Source organism: Manacus vitellinus, unplaced genomic scaffold (genome assembly GCF_001715985.3).
Source record: "Manacus vitellinus isolate BGI_N305 unplaced genomic scaffold, ASM171598v3 scaffold_20_pilon, whole genome shotgun sequence".
Taxonomy (NCBI): domain Eukaryota; kingdom Metazoa; phylum Chordata; class Aves; order Passeriformes; family Pipridae; genus Manacus; species Manacus vitellinus.
In genome coordinates this window covers 13649363-13674133 of record NW_021939471.1, presented here as the reverse complement: position 1 = coordinate 13674133, position 24771 = coordinate 13649363, and the positions used below count along the sequence as shown (strand labels likewise).

The window sequence follows — 24771 nt, the reverse complement described above, 5'->3', positions numbered from 1 at the left end:
ACTGAAAAAGAAAAAAAAGTCTTTTTTTTTTTGGAAGGGGGGTGTCACTATTAAGCACATATACATTTACAAAATACATGCACCTTGTACTCTGTGAATATAATCACAGAATTTAGGCCAACACAGAGTCCACTGACTGAGAATCCATACAAAAATAACATTAAAGTTGGTTTTAACCAACTCTGCAGACCACAGAAGTCCAAAGCATAATAAGAGAGCCTTGAAGACACACATTACTCAAATGCAGCTGAAAGTACACTCCCTCAACAGGCAGTGCTTTGGAAGATGTACAGACACATGCTGCCTTAGCCAGTCTTGGGTAATGGGGCATTTGTAGAGCCATGGCATCAGGTTACTCAATACTACTGCCCAAGGAAGGTTTTTCCATCTCAGTTTTTATGTCAGTAACGGAAATTAGAGTGGTAGCAGCATCCTTACACTGGAGAGTGCACTTCTGGGAGTCACAAGATTTGGAGGAACTTCCCTTCATCCTCAGTGCACCAGCCTTTGGCAGAACCTGAGGAAAGCAACAGCCAGGCCACACACATCTGTCACTCACACACCCTGACCATTGGTGCAGCACCTGTGGAAGGATCTTAGAACCCTTAGCTAAGTTTTCAGTGCAGCACTACTGGCTCCGAGGGAAACCTCAGAGCTTTAACCAGGATACACGATTCCAAATGGACATCCAAATGGATGTCCCACCATCAACATGAACATTCGGCTACTTAACACCTTACAAACCTGTCTGTGTTTAGCAACTAAGCTTTTTGATATCTGATAATTTCATCAAGCTACCTTCTGAGCCCAGAAGCAAAGGTAATGGGGAATCAGCATTAGTTTCTCTGAGGGAAGGCAAGAGAAGAACAAGATATATTCTTGTACATTTGTTATGCATATTTTTGGGAGTTATACAACCTTAGTTTTGCAAAGCAATTTTCTGAACTTTCACTGACAAACAAATCTGATCTGAAAAATCTTACATCAGCAGGGTTGGTTTGCAGATGTTATTTGCACCATTTATTTATCAAAAATAACTAGAAAATGTTTTTAAAACATCATTCCAGACTGTACAAATAGGAATGTGACATGGGCTGTCTGTTTTACTTTACTGTTCTACTGCTTCGTATTCTGAGCAACCAGAGAGGCTATTTTCCCCAGGGGTTCAGGAGGGCATACTATTTCATTTCTTCAGAAAATTGTTTCTCTGGATTTCAATCTTTTTAGCTAGATATGACAAAATATAATATCAAGAACACTTATGCTTTTTTATCAGCTCTATTTTCAAAGCATAAATAATAGATCAGTATATATTTAAGTCAGGTGACCAACTCTTATTTCTGAAATCAAATAAGCATTCTGCAATTTTTAAATGATGCTGTACATTTTCACTACAGTATCATTATGCCTTTAAAATGCTTTCAAAAGACTAATTTATAAGCATGGAGTGATTTTGAAGATATTTCACTAGCGTTAATAATACCTCACTCAGGTGGCACTCAATTTTCTGAATCCTTGGGTTAATGAGGCAAATAAATCAAAATTAAATTGGCCTTGGGAAAAAAAATTCAAACAAAATTGCATCTATTACATTATACATCCTGAGGCTCCTTCTGTACTGTTCACAATGGCTAACAATATTCCAGCTCTGAGAATCATTACACTTAGTCATAACACAATCTGAGATTTTAAAATCAAATACATCAGACTTCATGACTAGGCTAATGTAACGCCTTATAATAATATATCAGGAGTATTCACAACGAGTTGTACGCAGTTTTAGTCAAGTACTTTCCATTAAGTGTCCATAAATTTCAGCTGCTCACCATTTGTTCAATAATCCAACAAACTCCTTCCAGGAGGTTTTCACCATTGCAAACTGGTAAGTTTTAAGATAAACTCTAAAAAGACAATACTTTCTGCAACCAGGTTGTCATTCACCATTTGAAAAAAAAGCCCCAAAACCACATAGATGTAGGTAAATAGCTGAAACAAACAAAAACCCTAGCATTTCTAAAAAATAAGTACTTCTAGTCATATTGCTGTAATAGTATTCCTTATCTAAAATATGAGAGAAAGGAAATATTTTATAGATATTATAAAAAGGATTCTACTGTTGGGGAATACCAGTGTTGTCAGCTCTTTTAAAAAATGGCAAATAATATACAATACAGAGAACTAAAGAGGCCTAAGTTGTTACCAGAAGTAATAAATTTAGCATGAGCAAACAACAATAAACGAATGCTGACATGCAATGAGCAGTTGCCATTGTTCTCCTGTTGTTATTTGTAGTCAAGTAATAAATGCACTTCTCTGCCCACAGTCACAAGGGCAGCCTTTCAGCCTAAGGAATTTCCTACAAACATGGAGTTCCAGTTGAAAAACAAACTTCCCCACTGAGCTGTTGTAACCACCGTCATCTGCTAAGTCAGCAGCACAGACTCAAGATTTCCATGTACACACTATTTATATTTTTTGATGGAAAACACTGCACAAAAGTAGGTTGGGTATTTTTTTCCAAATAAGTTACTACTATTAACACTTAGAATTTATAAAAGCATGCAAAAAAAAAAAAAGCCTAAGGTTTGGGGTTTTTTTTATTTTAAAGGAGTTAAGGGCCCAAGTGCCCTTACGTGGCAAAGGTCAAAAGAAACAAGAAACAGCACAGAAACATGTTTGCACCTTTTCCCCAGCTAGCACATTCTTCTCGGCTTTGTAAAACAATTTCTGTGGTCAAGTGCTTGATTAGGAATAATTTATATGGTGGTCTAATGTATTTCTTTTGATTTTCCTCCCCAAGAACAAACACCACCATGATAGTTAAGAATTTTCTCTTACTAGAAAATACCGAGAAAATTTGTTAGAGACACCCTTCCATGAGAGTTGCATTAGGAAAGTTTTTAGGTTTATTATCAATCCATAACTAGTGCACACGTACAGCAAGTGAGCAATTGCCACAGGCAAGAGTTCAAAAGGGAAAGCTACCCTAGTGAAAGCACTCAGTCCTCTGCTCATGGTAGACTTGAAAGAGAATAGCTCTATTCAGTCCCCATTCCACACTGGCCACTGGGATCAGCTGTCTCCTGGGCCTGGATCCTGGAACAGTCAGATGGTATTGGGGACTAGGGGTTTAGATTTTTGACAGCCTAAAGAAAGCCATTCCAAAAGGTGTTGATTTCACTTCAGTATAGAACAAAGTGTTTTCCCAGCTCCTCAATTAAAGTTCAGTGCCTAAGTCCAGCACACCAACACTGCTTAGTGCTTGGCTGCTGAAGAAGCAGATATTTTCCAACAAGAAAGTCTATTTCAAATTATTCCTTCAAATTTGGGTTGTGACAGACAGCATTGACAGAAAGTCACCATTCAATGGTTACTCAATTGCTTGCTCAGAATGATACAGTAATTCTATTCTGATTTTCAGTCCACAGAATAGAGGAACCACAGAACCACAACTGCTATCAGTCCTCTCAAGGCTTTATGCTCTTTGGTAAGGAGTACTGATTTGTGGTTTTATACTGCTACCAGGTAGTGGTTGTGCACTATCATTATCCAAATAATTTATAACTACAGGTGAGAAAGAACATTTGGAAATAAACCGAGAGTATCTTGATCTGCTCAGGAAAAAGATGAAACATTTAAAAACAGCATTTTAAATCAATATGTGGTGCAGGTCTGATATGCTCCCGTGTTCTAAAAGGCATTTAAAAGCATGTAAGCTTGCATTATTACCATGCACATAACCCACTCATGAGTATTATCATGGGAGCAACATGAACACAGTGACATGTCAACAGCTTGCAGGGTCAGACTTTAGCCATAAATTAGAACATGAAACTTAGATTACATTAGAACACAACAAAAATGGTTAAAAAAACTCTTCCAGAAAAAAAAGTAGTATAAAAGCCAGTGGCACAAGATTCATTTCTACCAGGGAACCAATGTTAATTTAAAAGCCAAGATTCATTTGAAAACATTCACCTGTAAATCAAAAAGTCCCCAAAGATTAATTTCTGCATTTATACTATTTGCAAAATATATTTAACTTAAAGGCATCCCTTTTTTCCTGAAATAATTGCTTACAAGATGAGAACTAAAACACAATCTGAAGTGTAGTAAAGGTAATTGCTGCACTTACTGCTTGTGTCATGTTGATGTATTACTACGTATCAAAGGTCACAGTTCTGTACTCATACATTATCAAATTTGAAAGAGCAATATTCGAATCCGACCAACCTTTAAACTGCCCAGAATGTGTGTGAAAATGGATGCAGGCTAACTTGGGCTTAAAAAAAAAAAAAATGAACCCATGTTTTGGAAGCTGAGGGGTCAATCAAGCCAGACTGACGGGGTTAGGTGCCACTTCTGTGCATCTAATACCCTCTTAGATTATCAATGAGGTGCAGTACACTGATCACAAGCTAAAGCAGCTGTACTAATGAAAATGAAACAGTCTGAAAAAATTAGGTAATACAGGCCTGTGACATAGGGCAGTACCTTGTGGACAATAATGGAGGAATAAGGACATAAATCACCATTTAGATAAAACCTGTAACATCTACCCTGAAATGTCTCTGTAACTGTGGGCCAAATTCAGCATCTTTGCAATTCCACAGTTCCCTCTGAAGCTGCCACATATTTTTTATACTGAGTTTCCCCTGCATCTTCTTCAGCATACACAAAATTCTGCCATCCTGTGCCAGTCGGATCTTTGAGGGTAGACAGCTGGTTGTTCATGCCATGAGCCAGGAGTTCTCACAACTGGTTGCAGCACAGATAAATGGGTGTTATCAGCATCTACTCAACCTTGAACAACTTTCTTCTCCTACACATGCCTGTCCAACTTGGGGGCGGAGACTGCAATAAAAAGGTTGGGCCACTCTCATTTTTGTTTGGCAACATAAGGGCCTTAAAAAAAAAACCCTATGAAATTCAAGTTGATTGAGTGCAGCCAGCACAGAAGGAACTACTAAACAGAATTATCACCTTGAAACCATAAATGAAGATCAAGTGAATAAATAGCTTCTTCATAAGCAGGATTTTTTTATCCTGGAGAAGAAAAGGCACCATATATTCAAACGACAAGCTATATAACTTAATTTCATATGCTTTAAAATTTGCTTCATTTAGTCAAATAGTAAATTTCAAAAGGGGAGCACAAATTCAAATATTTTCTCAATTACAAGCAGAAAAACTAAGATATTTCATGAAGTCTATTAGACCCCAAGAATGCACACTAATTAATGTCTTTGCAATTGATTTTAATGGGATTTCAATTGCAGGTGATGTAACTACTGGTCAAGGCCACAGCTAGGATTAAAATGATACTTCTGATTAAAGATACTATTTATAGTACACAAACACACACACCCTTTGCTAATGTAACAACAAGGCTATTACAACAGTAACATCTATAAATATACAGGGTCTCCTGTTTAAATAAAAGCTCAATATACAAAAAATACAAGTTCAAACATTTCTAAAGAAATAACAACTTTCACATTTCCTTTAAAACATCATTCAAAATAGTTTTCTTAAAATTAATTTTCTTGGTGGTTTTGTAAAATGTTTTTCTTTGAGTGCTGAACAAGTCAAAATTAAGTTTCATCAAGTGAGTAGAACTCCTTGAAATGATGCAAGGAATTAGAGGGCAGACCACTTCAGAAGAGCTGGAAGGTCTTTGTTGCTTGAGTTTTCTACAAATCCAGCTTCTCTATTTTCATTGAGGCAGCAAAATGGAGAGAGAAAGAGAAAAAGAATTATTATTTCAATATAAGTTACAAATTTAGAGATGACTTTGAATTTACAAATTGAACACCCAAAATTGTCAGGTCTTCAGTATCCGCACCCCTTTTCTCCCATATCTGATTACCTCAGGATTTTGCTGCATGTATTCCTCTCTGGCAGTTACAACCTCACTTTTGCAAATTATTTTTGTCACAAAAAACAGAGAATACATGATTTTACAGTGGCAAAGGCTTATGAAGCCCTCCTGAAAAACATTAGTAATTATCTACTGAAAATCCTAGCACTATAATGCTAGGTACATATAGAGGCAGTCCTCAAGTAGGTTTATTCCCACAGTGACTACAGTGAGAGATAACCAGTATTACAAGAATTGGTCAGGACACTCCCTTCTATGCAAAAATTTAAGTCATGATCAAATTGATTTTATGCAACCTTGAAAGGGTTATATTATGATACAGTGCTTTAGATTTTGCACTGTTGCAAAGTTAAATAATCTATCAAGAATCTTGGTGTGTTTGCTTTAATCTCAAAACCCCATGGTTTGGGAGCAAATTATTGTATAATCAATACATTTCATTTTAAAACCCTGCTCACTATCCTGCCCATCATACACTCTCTAGGTCTTATTCTTCATAGAATCATTATTCTTGCAGAGAAAAGATTGAATGTGACCTGATAAGACCCTAGAGAGGTCCACAAATCAAAAGCAATGGTGAAATCAAATTCCTTGAGACTTGTGATCTTAAGGGACAACTCAATTTATTATTTTTTTAAATGCTGGAGGGTAGCAGTTCCTATTGTTAAACACTATTATAGCTTATTCTATTTGTTGTGTAAACAACGCCCTAGTAAAGACCTAGTGCTAAGAAATTCCCACCTACTCGGGAGGCCATCCCTTTCCTCCAAAGACCCAGAATCCAGAGCATGAAGTACACTTAATTTCAGACAACCAGACACATCTCAAATATGACACATTTCTGATAGAAGTTTACAGCTTTTCCTCTGCCAGAAACTTTGGTGTGTTACTAAACACCAAGACCTGGAGCCAATAGCCCTATGCCACTCAGCCCCATCGGCTATAATTCCTCACCTTCACCACTCTCCACAAACCTGAGAACTATGAACTCCACCTAAAGACCCCACGATGGAAGAGAGGAGCATTCCCACAGATCAGTAATTAACCATTTCACACACACTTTTTCAGTGAATCAAAACTTCCTGACAACAGACAAAACTCTCACTTAGATACTCTCATTAAATACATTCCTAATCAACAACAAGAAGGCACACACCAATCTGTTATTGCCCTCTTGTTCTCCAACTCCATCTTAAACCTAATGCCTCCTGCAAGGCTATTTGTCCAAATTATTAAGAACTTTCAAACTTTCAGTTGAAAAAAAACTTACTTTCCTCCTAGTGTTTATGCACTTGATGTACCTGCAGCCTCTTCTTAAATTAGCCTGTACTGGGGTATGTTTTCTATGCAGTCTCCTTCGGATGCTCACTACACCAGAAATCTGGACAAGTTTGCATGTATCAATTTCAGAAAGGAATTGAAACATGAAATACTGAGATCTGATGCACTAACTTTTATCATGTCACTGGACAGGAAACAAGGGCCTAAACATTTTGCTTGAGAACACCCAGTGAACTGGTCAAATAAATCTTCAAGGTTATTTTTCTAGTGAACCATTTGCAGACAGGATATACCTTACCCCGTGAACAGTCTTCCACACTGTGGAAGACCTAACAAAACCTTATTCCAGAAGCAGAATAAATAAGAAGCAGCAGTTTACTTAAAGCTGTCTTTACATCTAGTACTCTTGTACTGGATGTGTTCAGACTTCATGAAGATTAAGACTTTGGAAGTTTTTAATAGCAGATGTAACTATGGAATCATGGACAATTTCCTCTACCTTACTCACTCATCCATCACCAAAGACCTACAAGTGCACAAACATTGCTATGTTCAGAACCATGTACCAGAAGTGTTTCTCCTAGCCTTTGAAAGTTAAAAACGTTATAAACCTCTAGCTATAGCTAGACAGTTTATTCTAAAAGTTATTGACATCTGTTTATTCTGGAATTAACTCTAAAACACAAACAAGTTTTGCCAATATGATTCATTGTCAATTGCAGCCTTATTACTTCTGAAATAAGAATATGCTATTAACCTGGGGTATGCTATTAACCTTGCCATGTAGGCAAACCCTCCCACATTTTCTGAAAAATGTTTGCAAGCTCGTCTTCTTTAACTCCCGATTAAGACCTTGTTCTGACAGACAAAACCACTATCCCTTCCATTCTTCCAATATCTTTCACTCTGTCATAAAGTCCTTCATTGGCTTCTATTCATGCACCACATGGTGTTCAAACCTCTTGTTCTTGACTTCAAGGCAACCATACACACCCCTAGTTACATGCTTTTGATAACCTCTAGACCATTCCTAAATTGTCAACTTCCGCATTATTTTCCTTTGCCATTGAGCAAAGCGTCTCTTTCTCCTGCATGTGGCCTAAACAGAATTCTTGAGACAAACCATCGTCATACCAAAATTCCACTAAATATCTATTTCTGTCAAAATGTCCAAGGTTAATCAACTGTTTTCTCCTTTAGAAAAGTATCAGAGTTTGAAATAACATTGCCTTTCTTCCCTGCTCGGCAGACTTCTTAGTAAAGCTTAAATTTGACCAATTCATTTCCATTTATTTTGAGTTAGAACAGTCATTTGTCTTTTGTGGTAGAGTTTACATAGTCCAGATAATTCCTCCCTTATTTATAAGCTATGTTTGACTAAAAGGAGATCGCTGCAGTTATTTACAATATTTCAGAATCAATAAAAACATGGCACCAACAAGCTTGCTATGTATTACTTTACTACCCCGCTCAATTTTGCTTTTCATTTTGGCCACAGAAAGAAAGGGGGATCCTATAACATCTGAGGCTTTTCACATGACCAGGTTTTTAAGTACTTTCGAAAAAATTGAGATTCAAGTACCTACTAGGAAGTCAGAAGACAACAAAACATGGAACCATAGCAATTGTGGTATATTTCCCCCTACTTTCTTCCGTTTCCTCATCTTTAACAGTCTGTCTGCAACTGGATTAAATATGACTGACAATTACTGTACCTTTTTGGTCTACATACTCTTACTTCCAAGTTTTTTTTGGTGTTATAAAGACCAAGTGATTAAGTGGCTACTGCTGTTCATCTACAAGTATTTTTGGATTTTGATTCCATTCCTGTTGGACAGGTGCCTTTTACTTCTGCCACACTTACAGTACACAGAAGGCAAGAAGTAACTGCAGCAGAAACATAATCCTCATCTCATATTCCTATCAGGACTAAGGCAGACATACTTGGCAGGAATAGCATGTGAATGCTTACTGTAAATTGAGGAAAGCCCATAGTCTATCACCATCACACGTATCTCCATGAGCCTGAATTCACTCACAGATTAATTAAATCTGTACACTCATTTACTATAGCTGCTTTAAACCCCTGAAAAATTACAAATTTAAAAACTGATTTTTCCCTACCAAAATACCAGGACATCCTTAACATAACCTTCAAGCCTTCTGAAGCAGTTAATGTAAATGACTGCCTAGATACTTTTTTAGTATGAAAGTCTACCAGGAAAACCCTACCATGTGCTTAAAACACACTTCCCCTCCTCAAAAATTCTAGGTAGTTTTAGATCTAAAAGCTAGGTTTTCACATTCTAAAAGGTATTCATTTTCACATCAGGTGGACTGTCTCTACTTGATCCTTCAGTGACATATTAAACAAAAAGTAATAATCATTCTTGTGGAAAGTTGCTAATGCCACATTTAATTTCACATTTAAGAACACTGGGAGAAACAAACCCCCACCCCATTCCAGATACTGAGTCTCTTTTTTCAAATAAGTTCATATTCCCAACAACCTAAGAAGCATCAGCTTATTTGGCAAAAGCAGGACATGTGAAAACATGTGTCCCAGGCTAACAAAAATATTTTTAATAGGTAAAATAACAGATCATTTTCTCAGCCAATTCCACAGATATTACATGCATTACAGCCCAGCAGCTGCTTGTCATGGAAAGGACCTGATATGACCCTACACAAGAACAGACACTTAAGATACACATTTTTAAAAGGAACTAATATCTGTGCCTAGAGTAACCTTAAGTTCTGAACTGACAGTTATTCATGCCTTCATATGCCGTATGAGGGATCAGGATGTCAAATTTTACTTCGTTTTAGTGATTCTAATGTAAGTACATTCAAGAATTTATTGTGCTGAATTATTAATGTGGTCTGTGATTTTTTTTTCCTCTCCAAAGAAACCAGCCTTTAAGCAGACAAATCAGTGAGGTACAAAATGCAAAGGAGAGATTAACATCTTACAAATAATAAGTAAACTTTGTCCCCTTTCAGGCAAAATTATTTCCATTTTAAATAAGTTCTAGAATCTAAAATACATTATCTGAAAATATTAAAATAATAATTTTAATATTAATTTTAAATAAAATATTCCCCCATCACTTTGTACCCTGTACTTTTCTCACACTGTAAGACATGTTTGTTAAAGCAACTGTTTTCTTTGTATTCCCAACTACGATAGTAAATAAACATTTTGTATGTAACTAATTGTTTATGTAAGTATAGTCAAACATCTATAAGTACATCTTTAATCACATGCCTACATTCTATTAAGGCTACTAATTAAAATATGAATTATAGTTTAGATAGCAAAGCAGAAAAAAAATTCCTCATTTTTCTAAATACAGACCAAACGTGACTCTGACTGATGCAAGATTGAGCTTCTAAACTAACCCCAAGGAATCAGAAGATAAAGCATGTATTTGGAAAAGAAAATTAATCACTGATGTTCACGTAATATATAATTATGTCTTGTAAAAAGACATGGATACTAAGGTCACATTTAGTAACATGCTTTTCTTGTAGAGGGCTTTTGAGCTACTAAGATTTAGGGGTTTTGTTGTCTTTACAGGGTAAAAACCAGTTCCCTTTGGGACTAAGACAATAGATTAAAAATTGTTTTGGAATTCCTCCTCTCCCTATACTGAGGTAAGCAGAGAGCATTGCACACAAAACTCTTCTCAGAAGTATTACTAAATCAACCAAGTTACACATGGTCACCATTTATTTCTAAAAAAATCTGATTGATTTAGGTACCTCACTTCCAGGCACCAGAAAAATTCTATTCCAGGATCCCAGCTGTTACATTTAACAGGATATGTATAACAAGTGTCCTTAGCTTGAAAAGCTATATGATAAAAAAAGTACAGTTTCAGTAATTCAGTAGCAAATATTAATTGTACTTGTAACAATAAATAGTATCAACAAGCTTTGGGCAAATGCACATGCGCTTCCCCTATTCTTCAGGGATCTATTTCTAGTCTATCAAAGCCACCTTGGCTACATACAGACATCCTCCTTTTAAGGTGTCATCTTCCTTCTGAATTTGCACAAAGTAACTGTAGAATAGCTGCATACAGCAGAATAAATTCTCTTCAGCTTTAGGAATCACAAAGCAAGTAGTGCTGCTAGATGTCTTTATTTTCCTTTAACAAAATACACAAAGGCACAAAATTCACTTATATCTTGTCATTATTGTACAGGTATAAATAGTGCTTTGTATTCAAGTACAATCAAGTGTAGAGACTTTCTATATTTTATGTAAACACAAAACAGTTTTGTATGTAGGTGCCTCTGGTTCATCTGCAATGCAAACACCAAAGGAGATGCCATTTATCCGAGTGCCATTTAACTGAATTTTGTCAAGAAGTTAGACAACAAATAATATTAACACCACTGCAATGACACTTCATATGCTTAAGTCAAATGTCAGATGACACTTTAGCTTGTAAACATCTGTGTATTTAACATGTACTCAATTTGTTTAACAGGGCAGCATTAAAATGTATCTTAAATTCACTAGACCAAACTTACTAGGTCACTTGCTGTCAGTAATTGCTCTTTACATGGACAGCTAAAGATATGTCAAATTATAAGTCACCCTTAGCAAAGCTTATACTTTAAAGTTTTTAAATATGCAAACTAAACAATGGCTACAACTGTTAGACTTCAACCAACTATACATTCTATATGTTAACTTAATGACACATGCTTAATTTACAATACCCACTTTTACACATAGCTTTGACACACTGTGGCAGTTGAGGCAGTTTAAGCTCAAGCAAGATTTAAGTTGTACCATTAAAAAAAGCTCACCTGAATAGTAACAACAGGCATGAACAAAGCTAAAAACTAGCTACAGAAGGCACTTGAAGTACTTTATTCTGCTTTCATTAAAGGTTCTTCACTTTGTTCAGCTGAAATAGACTCTGAAATAGAGTCTTCAGTTGTTGAAATGTTCTCTGCTTCTTCTTTTTCAATTTCTTCAGCTAGCTTATCATTTAGCTGCTCAGAACTTGGTGTTTTATCATCTGTCTCATTTGTCTCAATGATCTGGGCCACATCATCTTCAGATTCTGTGAAAAGAAAAATGATGAAATAACTATTTCCAGAAATAAGGAGGCAGCTAATATTATTTAAAAGCAAATGAAACATTTTGTAATCATATGCAGGTTTTGACTAGTAACTGCATGACATTCTCAACTGGTAAAAACTATTTGATTTTTCTAACAGGAGGGTCACATGTAAAACCTATAAAATTTAAGAATAAAGAAAATGCTATGGAGGAGAGTTTAGATCCTACTAAGAAAATATTACGTATTATTTGTATCCGTTCACCCTCAACAATTTCTCTAAGCTTATTCATTAATGTGAGATGTTAGAAACAATGCATGATGGTAATTCAGCTCCTTTGTGCTTGGTAATGTCAGTTTTACCAACTGTATAACTTTTCCTATAAGAGTTCAATCTGCAAACAGAACCTAAACATACTACTTTGTGGAAACTACTTTAAACATAAGTCAGACAACCAGAAAAAAAAATAGCAGAACATATCAAACCATCCAATGAAAATTACTGTATATTCCCAGTCTTCCAAGGGCAAGTGTAGGAAGGTTGCACAGGAGTATATTTCCTCTTAATCTGGGATGGGAGTGTCCTTGATGATATGCATATTTTGAAGACAAAAAACATTTATTGTAAGTACTACCTCTAAAGAGGCAAATTCTAGCTGCACAACAGGATTTCAGTAGCATATGAGAAATGAGTCACATTTTGAAGTCAGCAGGAAAACTGAACACAAAGTGTTGTACTAAATGATGCAAAGGTACTGTAGAATGATAGTACTGATGGCAGTTTATTTATTGACTAGTATTAGTCAATACCATACAGCTTTAATGTACACTGTGAAGGTGAACAGTTTGCAAAACTGATACAAAATTGCAGCTCCAAAATGTTAGCCTTATCAAATGTTTGTAACTTCAGAGAATCATAGAATGTTTTGGGTTGGAAGGGGCCAACAGCTCCAACAGCTCCAACATCTAGTTCCAACAGCTCTGCTGTGGGCAGGGACACTGTCCCCTAGAACAAGTTGCTCAAAGCCCCATCCAACTTGGCCTTGAACACTTACAGGAAGGGAGCATCCACAGCTTCTCTGGGCAGCCTATTACAGCGTCTCACCACCCTCACAGTGAAGAATTTGTTCCTAATATCTAATCTAAAGCTACTCTCTTCCAGTTCACAGCCATCTCTCCTTGTTCTATCACTACATGCCATTGCAAAAAGTCCCTCTTCAGCTCTCTTGAGGTCCTGAAGGGCTGCTCCAAGGTCTTCCCGAAGCATGTCCTTCTTATGCTGGGGATCTGTTGTGGTTAAACCCAGTCTGCAAATAAGTATCACAGACACTGGCTCACTCCCCACCCACCCTCCTGCCACCCTGGTGGGATGGGGAGGAGAATTACAAAAAAGTTAGAATCCATGGATTAAAAATAGAACAGTCTAATAGTTGAAATAAATTAAAATAGTAACAACTACAACTGTAACTAAGTGGGAGGAAAGCAGGAAGAGGAAAAGGGGGGGAGGAGAGAGAAAAAAAATTGAACAAGTGATGCCCAATACAACTGCTAGCCATATGTTGACTGATGCCCAGCCCATTTCCTAGCAGTGATCAGCCCCTCACATCCAAACCCCCCCAGTTTATGTATACTGTCCATGACACTCTGTGGTATGGAATATCCCTTTGACTGGTTCAAGTAACCTCTCCTCACTATGCTCTCCCCCAGCTTCTTGTGTAGCTCCCCATTGGCAGAGCATGAGACACCAAAAATTCCTTGACTTAAAATAAGCACTACTTAGCAACAGTCAAAACATTACTGTGTTATCAACATGATTCCTGTAAGAACTCAAAACACAGCACTATACCAGTTACTAAGAAGAAAATTAACTCTATCATAGCTGAAAACAGGTCAGGCCCAGAAAGCTGGACAAAGGTGGGATCTCACAAGAGTGGAGGGGCAGAATTACCACCTTTGATCTGCTGGTCATATTTCTTTTGATGCAGCCCAGGTCACAGTTGGCTTTCTGGGCTGCAAGCACACATTTCCCAGTCATATTAAGCTTCTTGCCAACCAATACTCCCAAGTCATTCTACTCAGGACTGCTCTCAATCCATTCTCCCAGTCTTTGTTTGTGCTTGGGATTACCCCAATCCAGGTGCAGTACCTTGCAATTGGCCTTGTTGAACTTCATGAGGGTTGCACAGGCCCACCTCTCCAGCCTGTCAAGGTCCCTCTGGATGGCACCCCTTCCCTCAACTGCACCACACAGCTTGATGTCACCAGCAAACCTGCTGAAGGTGCACTCAATCCTGCTGTCCATGTTCCTGACAAAGATATTTAGCAGTGTTGGTCCCAAAACCAACCCCTGAGAAAAACAGTGCCAGTCAAATGCCACTTGCTCATATTTATCAAAACATGCTGGGTGTCTGAAAGTAATCAGACTGCTTCAGACTGACTTTCAGAATGCAAGCAGGGATGAAAGTTTTAGAACCATTGCTCAGGTCATGACTGACAAGAGGAGCTGCTACACACCCTTGTCCATCAGACCAAGTACAATTGCCATCTGACACCAAGAACTTAAGACCCCTCTTCCCACACAGGGCTCCATTTAGTTCCAGGCTCCACTTCAGGCTGCTCAGAGCAGCTCAGTTTCTCCATTTTTTTGTCAGACTTGATCTTTCATCTCAGCAAGTCTGCAGTTGACTTGCCTCCTGATTCGGCTTCCTTCTTTGCTTTCTCAACCACAGGCTGCTCTGTCCTGGCTTCTTGTTCCAAAATTTCTCTAGAGCCATCTCTCAGATAGTCAACCCCCCTATTTCTGCCCAAGCAAATTAATATTCCCAGTTACTTTCCAGACCATCCCACTCTCTCTTCCCGCTCTCCAATTTCCATCTTGATCCCATCTCTGCCTGTGCTCAATCTTTATCTCCCAACTGTCAGTTTTCTTTCTGTCTCATCTCTGCATTTTTTCCTTCGCCCTCAAATTCTATGAATAAGTTTGTGCCTTTTCCTGCTACAATCCTTCCACACTTGAGTTACATTCCTTCTTTATTGCTGCTGTTCAGGTTCGAGTCAAAGACAGAACAGGATGTAAGGAAGATGCAGCTCCATGCCCTCTCAGCTCACTTGTAGCATAGACCAACCATTACTTTATTTAGAGAGTTTCAGTCCTGCAGGCCTCAGCTGAATCATGCTTAGCACTCTGCAGAAGTGACTCCTTCTAACACAGGTAAAGAGACTATTTGCTCAGTCTGATCAGAAGGATGCCATCCACAGCACCTTTCAGTTAAGCCCCAGGGACAATCACAGCCCTAACAGAAGCAAGGAGAAGCTTCTAAGGAAAACCCGATGAAGTGCATATTCTAACTATCTATATTCAGAGGAACAGGAGAAGGATGGAGCTTTCGTTTTTATATTCTACTAAAAGGTATGGAGACGGTGCTTCTTTAAGCAAAAATTGTCAGGTATTATATGACTTTTCCCTTCACTCTGTTCTTGATTAAACTTACTGGAACTCTTGAAACTCTCCAGAATATTCAGTTAAAACAAAGTTACATGAAAAATTTTGGTCTTATAATTATGTCTGACAAAGTTATAAGGAACTCAAGAGTAGGTCCTTTAAAACAGTAGTCAGGCAATCAGAGTAAGTGATGCTAACTCCAAATATGATCAGCCTTCCTTAAAAATATATAGTGATTCCATTTTACATACAGCAATTAACAGAAAGCTTGCCTAAAGTCAACCTGATTTCAATATTGCATGATTTAAGTTATTGTGAGAGCAGCTAACAAGTGAAAGCTGACTACAAACTTAAAGATAACACCAGAAAATTGAAGTGTCCTTGATGATTAACACTTAATCCATGATTTAACCAAAGAATGTAGCTACACCTACATGATATTAACAGCAAACGGTCTTACGCTGGCCTGAGGCAAATTTAAGAGCTGTAACAATGCAACTTTAAAAAACCCGCTCCTGGCAACAGCAGTTCTTTTTAGTCCCAACACTCCTGGTTAATCCATAGTACTTAAAAAGTGTATGTACTTCACACTGTAAGTCAGCTACCCCTCCTCTTGTTGCAGAGTATTTCACTGAGTAACCAGTGAAATCACAATACTGCATCACTATTAAATTAAGTAGAAAATACCTCTTATGTGGGAATTCAAAAAACTAGTATAAGATAATTGCTCTAAAATATAGCTACTTGTGCTTTCAAGACCTTTGGGACAAGTTTTCTTCACTACTACAGCTCCTTGTTAAGACAGACTTTCACATAGTGCCATATGGCTGAAGTAGCTTTAAGGAACATGTGCCTCACAATAGCCTGTTAATGGCTTTGATTATCACAGAAAGCTACTGTGAAGCCTTTGAAAAACAAGTCCGATAATAGCATAGCATTCCCTCTACCCTTCATATCCTACCAAAAAGGCAAGGCTATGATGTTCAGCAAAACTGAACTGTGGTTGACTGGAAACATAATACATTTTAAAACCAAAAAACTTGTTTACAAGCCATTGAACTCAAGGTAAGCTGACCTATGTCTGCTTGAGAAATCACTGAGTTCTAGGCATAGTAGCTGAACTAGGGAAAGAGCATAGCACACAGTAGTAAATCATCATAAAAATATTTGAGCAAGATGGTCAAGGAATTCCACACAAATCTGGAGACAATACATAAAGCAGTCCATGAAGTGCTGACCACTGCGGTCAAATCTGAAGCAGTCAAATTTTGTTTCAATCTTCAAAACAGTGCTAAATGATAAACCTGAATCAAGAATGCAGCATAACAGTACTAAATATAGGCAAGACAAAATTAATCAAGAGGCTAAAAGTTGTTCCTGTTGGTTTTTCAATACGATCCAAACATTAATACTTTTTAAAAAAGTACATAAGAGAACCAAGTAGCCTTTAATGAAGAAAAAAAAATACCATCAAGAGTAAGCCATTTAAGGAAAAGGTAAGAAGAGAGTTGAAGTATATTTCTTCATTCTGGTACTAAAATTTCCCAAGTTACTCTGCTGAATAAGTAAGCATGGTATTTGTACTAGTAAACTGCATCAGACTGACAGCTGATGACTTCGTATTTCAAGAGGATTAAAAAAACAAAATTCCGAAGTTCGGTGCCAACAGCACTTCCCATAACCATTCTTCAGATCTCTTATCCACAGAAGTTGTATGTAACATGCTGTCACTGCATGAGCACACAACTGAAAAAAGATTCAGCTTCTTGCTCTACTTATTAGTCAAAGTAGCTGACTGGCAAAAAAATATTTATAGCACTTCTGTATCACATTAGCTTGCAGTTTCTTTGAGCTATAAAGTTACAGAGAAGAGTTGGGACTTCTCTGTGTTGTCAACATTGTGGTGAAGTTGGTTTCCTGATGTTAATGTTTGTCTACATCTGTAAGGGAAGATATTCTCTATTCTTGCTACAACAGCAGCTGTATTACTGTGGTGAACAGAAGGCTTCCCCAGAGCTCTACCTTAATGATAGATTCATACCTTACAATCAAGGAATGTGTTCATTTACTAATAAAGCCCAACTGCATGTAAGCAGTTATGTTTCGTGTTACGGTTCTGATGGAAAAAGTGATTTACTGGAAATATTTTCTCATTCAGAAGAGATTCCTTCACAGCAAGTCACAGACAGGCACTGGCCTCTTCTACATCAACAAGGTATTTCTTAGATATTAGTTATGGAAAATATCAAAACATACTCTATTTCTGGCTGCTTAGCAATTATCATAACAGAATGACTTATATCATCTTGGAGATTAAATATTCAGAAAAGATCAGCTATTTAACCTAGAAAACCAAAAATCAGTATACCAGTTACTTATTTCATATGCCTCTTCTGAAAAATTTCACCACATACTTCCTATCAAGAAAAGAGAACTGGGGAATGAAGCCCACAGTTGCTCTTTTTGTTGTTTTTAAATAAAGCAGTACATTAATACAAGACCACATCGCAAAAAACAATTTTCATTGTTAAAGGTAAATCGGTAAAATCACATTTACTGCAATAAAGCCATCCTATTTTTCTCCTGAAATACTTGATAAAATTCTCCTTTCAAAAAAGCAAAAGCTATTCTGCAGTTTTCAGTCCTACGTCTGAAGTGCCTCATGAAAATCTCACACTAATTTTTAAGGTTTTACTTATTATACAACATTTATAGACTGACTCAGAAGCTCACTAAAAGCATAGTTTGATAACCATTTCTTTCAATGATAATACCAGATTAATTAGCAAACACCCCTCCCAAAACCTCTAAGAACCTGTAGTTATAATACTCAGAAGCCCCTGAGGCACACAACTCCAAGAGCTGAGTATCCTTTAAGGACTTCTCCATTTGAGTCACATAGAGGAAAACAAGCCCACTTTTAAAGATCTCAGTAATAAATAATGTCTTTATCTTTTAAGTTCAAAAGTAGCCAAGAAGCATCTAAATCTACCACTCACTAAAAAGATGATTCTATGATTTGAGGGCAAATAAGACATTTTCACTGTCTTAGTTTCATGCGTCTGCATTCATTCTTACTTTCATGCCAGCAACAGTACTTTCTTTGAGGTAAGAGCGCACTGTGGCACAGGAAAAGAAACCAACCAAGTTTTTGCCACAATGCACTCTCACAAGGCCACACCCTGAGACAGCCACTGTTAGACACGACTTCCCTACTGGTCCTGTGCAGCCTTCCCATGCCAGTAAGTAAAGGCCAAAGCCATTTTGTGCTCCCTCTTAAAAATAATCAAGCAGAAACATGCTTTCTATTGCACTGTGAGTTTGCCACAGTTGGTGCGTTTCTAGCTGCACACTATTCAATAGCTTCCCACCATGATCCCTGCTTAAACTAACATGAAGTCCCATCAAGCACTCAATAGCACATCTAACTGGAGATCCTCTGGTTTGAAGTTGTAATTTCTGGAGTCTTTTAAAACACTGCATCTTCCTGTTGGCTGTACACCAGATGCCTACTGTATCTGCAGACTATAAAATGTCTCAAAAGGAACTATGTTAAATTAAAATTGACAATTTGTCTTTGAACTACCTGAAATTAAACAAGGCAGTTTTACTAGATTTTCCTGCCCTGAGGAAAAGAGCAAAAGGAACAAAGGCAGAAATTCCAACACACCTCAATCAAATAACCTGCCAAACACAGTGAAAGTTAACTACTTGGGGACATAGTCCCTTCTTAACCATTTCTGTAATTTACAGTGCTAGTTCCTGTTTGTCAGTAACATTTGAGCAAAAAAATTTGTTATGCCATCACTCGCATGAGATATTAACTAATATGAAGAAGTTTTAAAGTACAGGAAAAAAGACACTAACAGCCTAAGTTAGAAGCAGGGACAAGAACTGAGAAAACATATAAACTGCACTTATTATGAAGTCAGAATAAACTGTACTTCAGTTAGAAGGGACCAACAACAATCATCCAGACCAACTATATAACGCTTGACCAGAAGTTAAAGCATGTTAAGGGCATTGTTCAAATGCCTCAAACACTGACAGGCATTGACCACCTCACCAGGAAGCCTGTTTGATTATTTCAGTTGTTTTTATTCTTATTAAAAAAATGTATCTAAACAGAGAGATAGATGACAAGGGGGATTTCATGAGACATTTTAAAAAGACCAGACTTGATGAGATTAGTACATACCTTCTGCCTGTTCAGTCTCCTGGGGCTTTTTCTCTCTGGGTTCTAGAGGTTCAGTTTCAGCTTGCGATTCCATAGATTGCTTTTTTTCAAAACTGAAGTCTGGAAGTCGTGGAGCTTGAGGTCTAGTTTTTCTTGCAGGATTCAGGAAAAAGCAGTAGGCACACCTAAATGCTACACAAAGCAGACCCCATAAGTAGCCTCACTAATTAACTTCACATTTCACCTTTTTTCCTACACTATATTCTGACAGCCCAAAACACAAAAAAAGAGAATTAAATAAGTGACTATCAGTACCTGAAAGTATCTCCACCAAATTTACACAAGCATTTCCATATAGGTCCTTTTTTAAATTCAGTATACAGCTGCTTTTTAAAAACCTGTTTGCTTTCAGCGCTGCTGTGCTGAGTAGAGCCCAACGCTATTAAAGATTTGACCGCAGTGAACATAATAATGCAATTCAGTACCCCCAGATGTTGCCACTGTTCTTCTATTCTTTCCTACAAAATAAATTAGTTGGTAGATGATTTTTTTTTTTTGCTCCCCTTAAGATGCCACTTTCCTCACCCTTTGAGTAAGGAGATGATAGAAATTCCACAAGGTATGTCTCTCTCTGCTTTTTGAGGAGCATTCTGATTCAGTGGTGCTTAATTAAGAAAAAGCAGCTTTGTTCTGCAGAAGTACTAGATACCACTTAGCAGTTAAGCACCTACTTCTGCTCTCCCCACTCCTGCCAAAAGGGCAGAAGTGACAATTTCTGGCACAGTTGAGTTGTGAACTCATTTGAACTAAGGTGACATATAGACTACATATCTTTGGTTTCATAAGAAACATTCAGTGCTGTATATTTACTTATAAAATTAAGCAAAACATAATTAAATAGAAGATTTATCTCAGAATCCCTGTTTTCTTAAGTATCAGGTTTACACTTGTGGTAGAAGGCAGGCAAAATAAAACATCTGTGTTCTATAAAGAGCTGTGTCTGTCTCAAGTTATTGTCAGCCATAAATTCACATAGAGCCCCCTAGGGCTTGTTCCCACTCTTTTTCCGATATCTCCCCAAGATCTTCTCAACAAAGCAAAATTTTAAGTTCTGTTAAAAGAGGCACACTTTAAAGTCAGATAGCTTCTCAACATAAAACCTTCTGAGAACCATTCATAGCCAGTAGCAATGTTCAGGGATGCACTGGAGGAAGCTTATTTCCACTGAACAGTTTTCTACAAGTAAAATGCTTGACCTCAAGGTTGCAATAAAGTACTTCTTTAAGTCTTGAAGGAAGTCTTTAGATACAGAGTAATAAGTTACCCAAAAATGTTTCCATATGATTTGGTACTTCACAATGACAGTTAAGTACTTAACTGCAACCAAAAAGAAGTATAATGAATACTAGTTATGAAACATAAGCCTAGTAACAGAGTCTAACACAGATTATCTCTTACCTATGTATTCAAACTCCTCCTTCAAAGCCATACCATTGTGGGAAAAGCATTGCTGACATATAAGGGCATACCTGGAAAGTATGAATAACATATAATTACATACCTTTAAGTAATAACACACTGAAGGGAGATGTATTTTACCTTACATATTGACTAATACCTTAGATATTTTCTCTTAAAAGGTAATTTCCACAATGAAATTATTATCCTGAAAAGCAAACTAAATCTGCATATTACATAATAAGATTTAAAGTTGGTTTAAGCACAGTGAAATATTCTTAGCTACACTTTAAACCTCATGGTTCAACATATTTCTAATATCATCAGTGTCAGAAAATAACACCTAAATTAAGTTAATATTCACTAGAATACAGTTAATACGAAAAGTGACCACAGTTAACATGGAAGTTCTGATAGGACTAGACAGTTCTGAAGACAATCTTAAAGGCATTTAAAATGGATATAAAGCTCAAGTGCTAATGCAATGGGTTTGGGGTTTTTTTGTTCAAAATATAGATCATTCACCCACTTGAGCACAGATTTTTCTTTGTATCACATAGCTAATACCACCCAAAACAGAGGTTAATTTTGCCAAAATATTACCAGTATACCTGCAAAGAGATACCAGGTGAAACAAGGAGAAAAAACCATTTAATTATGAAAATTTTGGAAAAATTCATTTGCAATCCTTTTAACCTTGACATCTGGCTTAAACAAAAAGGTTAAGAAGTTTTCTTTCCCCTAAGTGTTTAGTATTTCTTTTATAAGACTTTTACCTGTTCTGAGGACCATCACCAACCAAATATTCAATAACTCTATCCACAACTCCTCTTTCTCGAGGAAGAATAGGTCTTGCCAAAGGAGGGCCTGGAGGATGAAGACCTAGGAAGACATGAATTATGTCAAAATTATTTTCAACTATATTATTATATGTGATATTTTACTGTGTGTTCTAGTGTAATAAAATAATTGCACCTACTTAATAGACATGGCCATATTTCTTAGTCCACTAGGAAAGCTGTAAGATTTTTAAACCTGTGGCAAATGTCAAACGTGGTAAGAATCAAATATTTTCAATAGTGCCCTCTTGAAGTGCTACATATAGAACAAGACTAATCCTGCCATTAAGGCTGCATTATTCATAACAGAACAGGTCTCATCAATACTGGATAATTGATCTAAATGGACTGTCCCAATCTTTAAAAGCACAAGAAAATTTGATCAGAAAATACTGCAACTTACAACTCTTCAACAATAAGTACAAAAAAAGTTTCATACTTAATGTTTTTAAAATAGGCCTCATTTTCACAAACAAGAGGACTGAATTCAGGAGATAACAACCAGTGAATGTATTCCCAAGTTATTCCTGTATTTTGTCCTCAGGCAGGAAGCCAGATCAAGAAAACCTTCACAGCAGCAAGGTAGAACAAATTCAGTGCAATATAAACTGGATTCTGCAAAAGCTGTTTAATGTAGAGGTCAGGTAAAATGCATTTCCTAAAGGTTCACAGAAACCAGAAAGACTTCTATCAAGAAAATGCATTGATACAATCTGCAATAAAATTAAAGCTCCAGAATAATTTTGCGAATACCTGGCTTACACTCAAATGTTTTAGGCCTATATTCAAACAACCCAAGTTTTTGTATGACCTGTAAATCACCAATATATTAAAAGTTTCTAGAAGACAAACTAAGTAAAAATTGAATAAAAGTTACCTAGAATGAAACATCACAACACACTCCAAGAACTACTTCAATTAACTGTCTGCTAATAATTCAGACCAACCATCTTGGTTCTCATGCTGTTATGGACACCAGTAATTAATATAAACATCAAAAGCAATCATTGTAGAAAGACTGGTCATTTCTGCAAAGCTTGGCAAACTCTCAACTACCTGCTGGTTATTAATTTTCAAACATATGGGAGCTCTGTGGTAATACACGTTAAATTGATTCTCCTCTACAAAATATAGCGTCATGAAAATGAATTATTAATCTTCTGTAGCAATAATTAAGGTTATTCATATTTGTTGCAAGCCATGCATAAACTCAGATACAATATTATTCTTATAGATACTGAATTTACACACTTTTCACTACAACTTCATGACTGAGATCTTATATGCCTGGAAGGTTTGGGCAAACACAAGAAAAAGCAGGGCTTCCGTATGAGCTGACAGTTGCAGTGGCTCCCATTGCTATCTATGACAAAATAACATGTTTGGTCAAAATACCAGTTACTAGTGGGGAAAAAGTGCCTGTAAGACATTATCACAGAAACCACACTGAATATTTTAATTCCCAGGCTTAGCAACTGTCCTTTCAAACAAGTCAGTTTCTTTCTTTCTCTGAGTTATTTATGCAGTAAAGGCTGAATTCATCCAGCTTATTCAATGTGCCTGAATCTTCCCTTAAGAATAAAGCTATTATATAGCTGATATTATTTTATTATATAGTCAGCTTCCTTAACAAGGAACGTGCAATTTTAAATTCATGACGGAATTTTCAGTAAGCAGGTATCAGTAGATGTGGTTTATAACCAAATGACCAATTTCCTGTGCAAGCAGTTAATTTTTGGTACTTCGGGGTAATCAAGATTTACTAATAACTTGCCTTTACAGTTCATAGAAGTTTCATAATACAGCCAAAGAACTACTAACAAAAAATAAGGCTTAATGGACTCTACAGAGAAGTGAGACCACAACTTCCCATGATAAGTTTACTCCATTACACTAAACAATATGAAAAGGCATTTTAAAATTCAGCTTCCCAAGATCTTCCACTAGAGAGCAGGTATATTATGTATAGTCCTACTTTTTGACTGCATCATGGAAATTTGTAAGGACGGACATGCAGTTTGTAAGACTTAAGTAGCTTCAAGTAAAAATCAGGAACACAGGGCAGAGAAACATATTCTTGATCCCTGTATATACAGCAAAGAACCACTCCACGTTACAGTGGTGGTCATGAGATTCTTGGCAAGTTGTGTTCCTTCTATATTCAAGAAAGCATTTCATCTCCTTTCTTGCCTTGTGATTCAACTTGCCAAACATCCTGCAATGAATGAAAGGCCTGGCATGAACCCATACACAGCTTTACCACCTATGAGGAAAATGAGAACAATACTGCCCACCCAAAACTTTCAAATTTAGCAATTCTTTCAATATAATTTAGTTCATATTCTATTTAATAAAGTCCATTCCACCTAAACACCAAACCAGAAATCAAGGGAAAAACATTTTCAGGATATGAAACTAAATTTTAAGGAGTACTCAATTCTACCAGATTGTAACCTAGTGCTAAACTTTTGACTCTTGTACCAAAATAACAATGCCATTTTAGAGTTCAGCTACAACAGAGACAACTTTTCTGTTGTATTTGGTATTTTACACTTTAATCTATGAGTATAGATGGCATGACTATACCTCCTAGAGTAAAAATTTAAATAAAT

The 24771-nt window shown here is 36.8% G+C and overlaps 1 protein-coding gene across 5 annotated transcripts in view; it reads right to left on the bottom strand.

Moving 5' to 3' along the window:
• LNPK (lunapark, ER junction formation factor) overlaps positions 1–24771 on the bottom strand; it is a 51865-nt gene that overhangs the window by 48 nt on the left and 27046 nt on the right. For 4 of the 5 annotated variants that reach the window (XM_018071857.2, XM_008931048.3, XM_018071860.2 and 1 more), the window contains exons 10-13: positions 22097–22202; positions 21321–21391; positions 19884–20054; positions 11294–12246 (exon numbers count right to left, since the gene is read on the bottom strand). In XM_018071857.2, the coding sequence (XP_017927346.1) occupies positions 12050–12246; positions 19884–20054; positions 21321–21391; positions 22097–22202 (545 nt within the window). In that variant the 3' untranslated portion in view covers positions 11294–12049. Of the gene's footprint in view, positions 5711–11293; positions 12247–19883; positions 20055–21320; positions 21392–22096; positions 22203–24771 lie in introns of those variants that run through there. The other variant, XR_001920568.2, reaches the window with a different exon arrangement.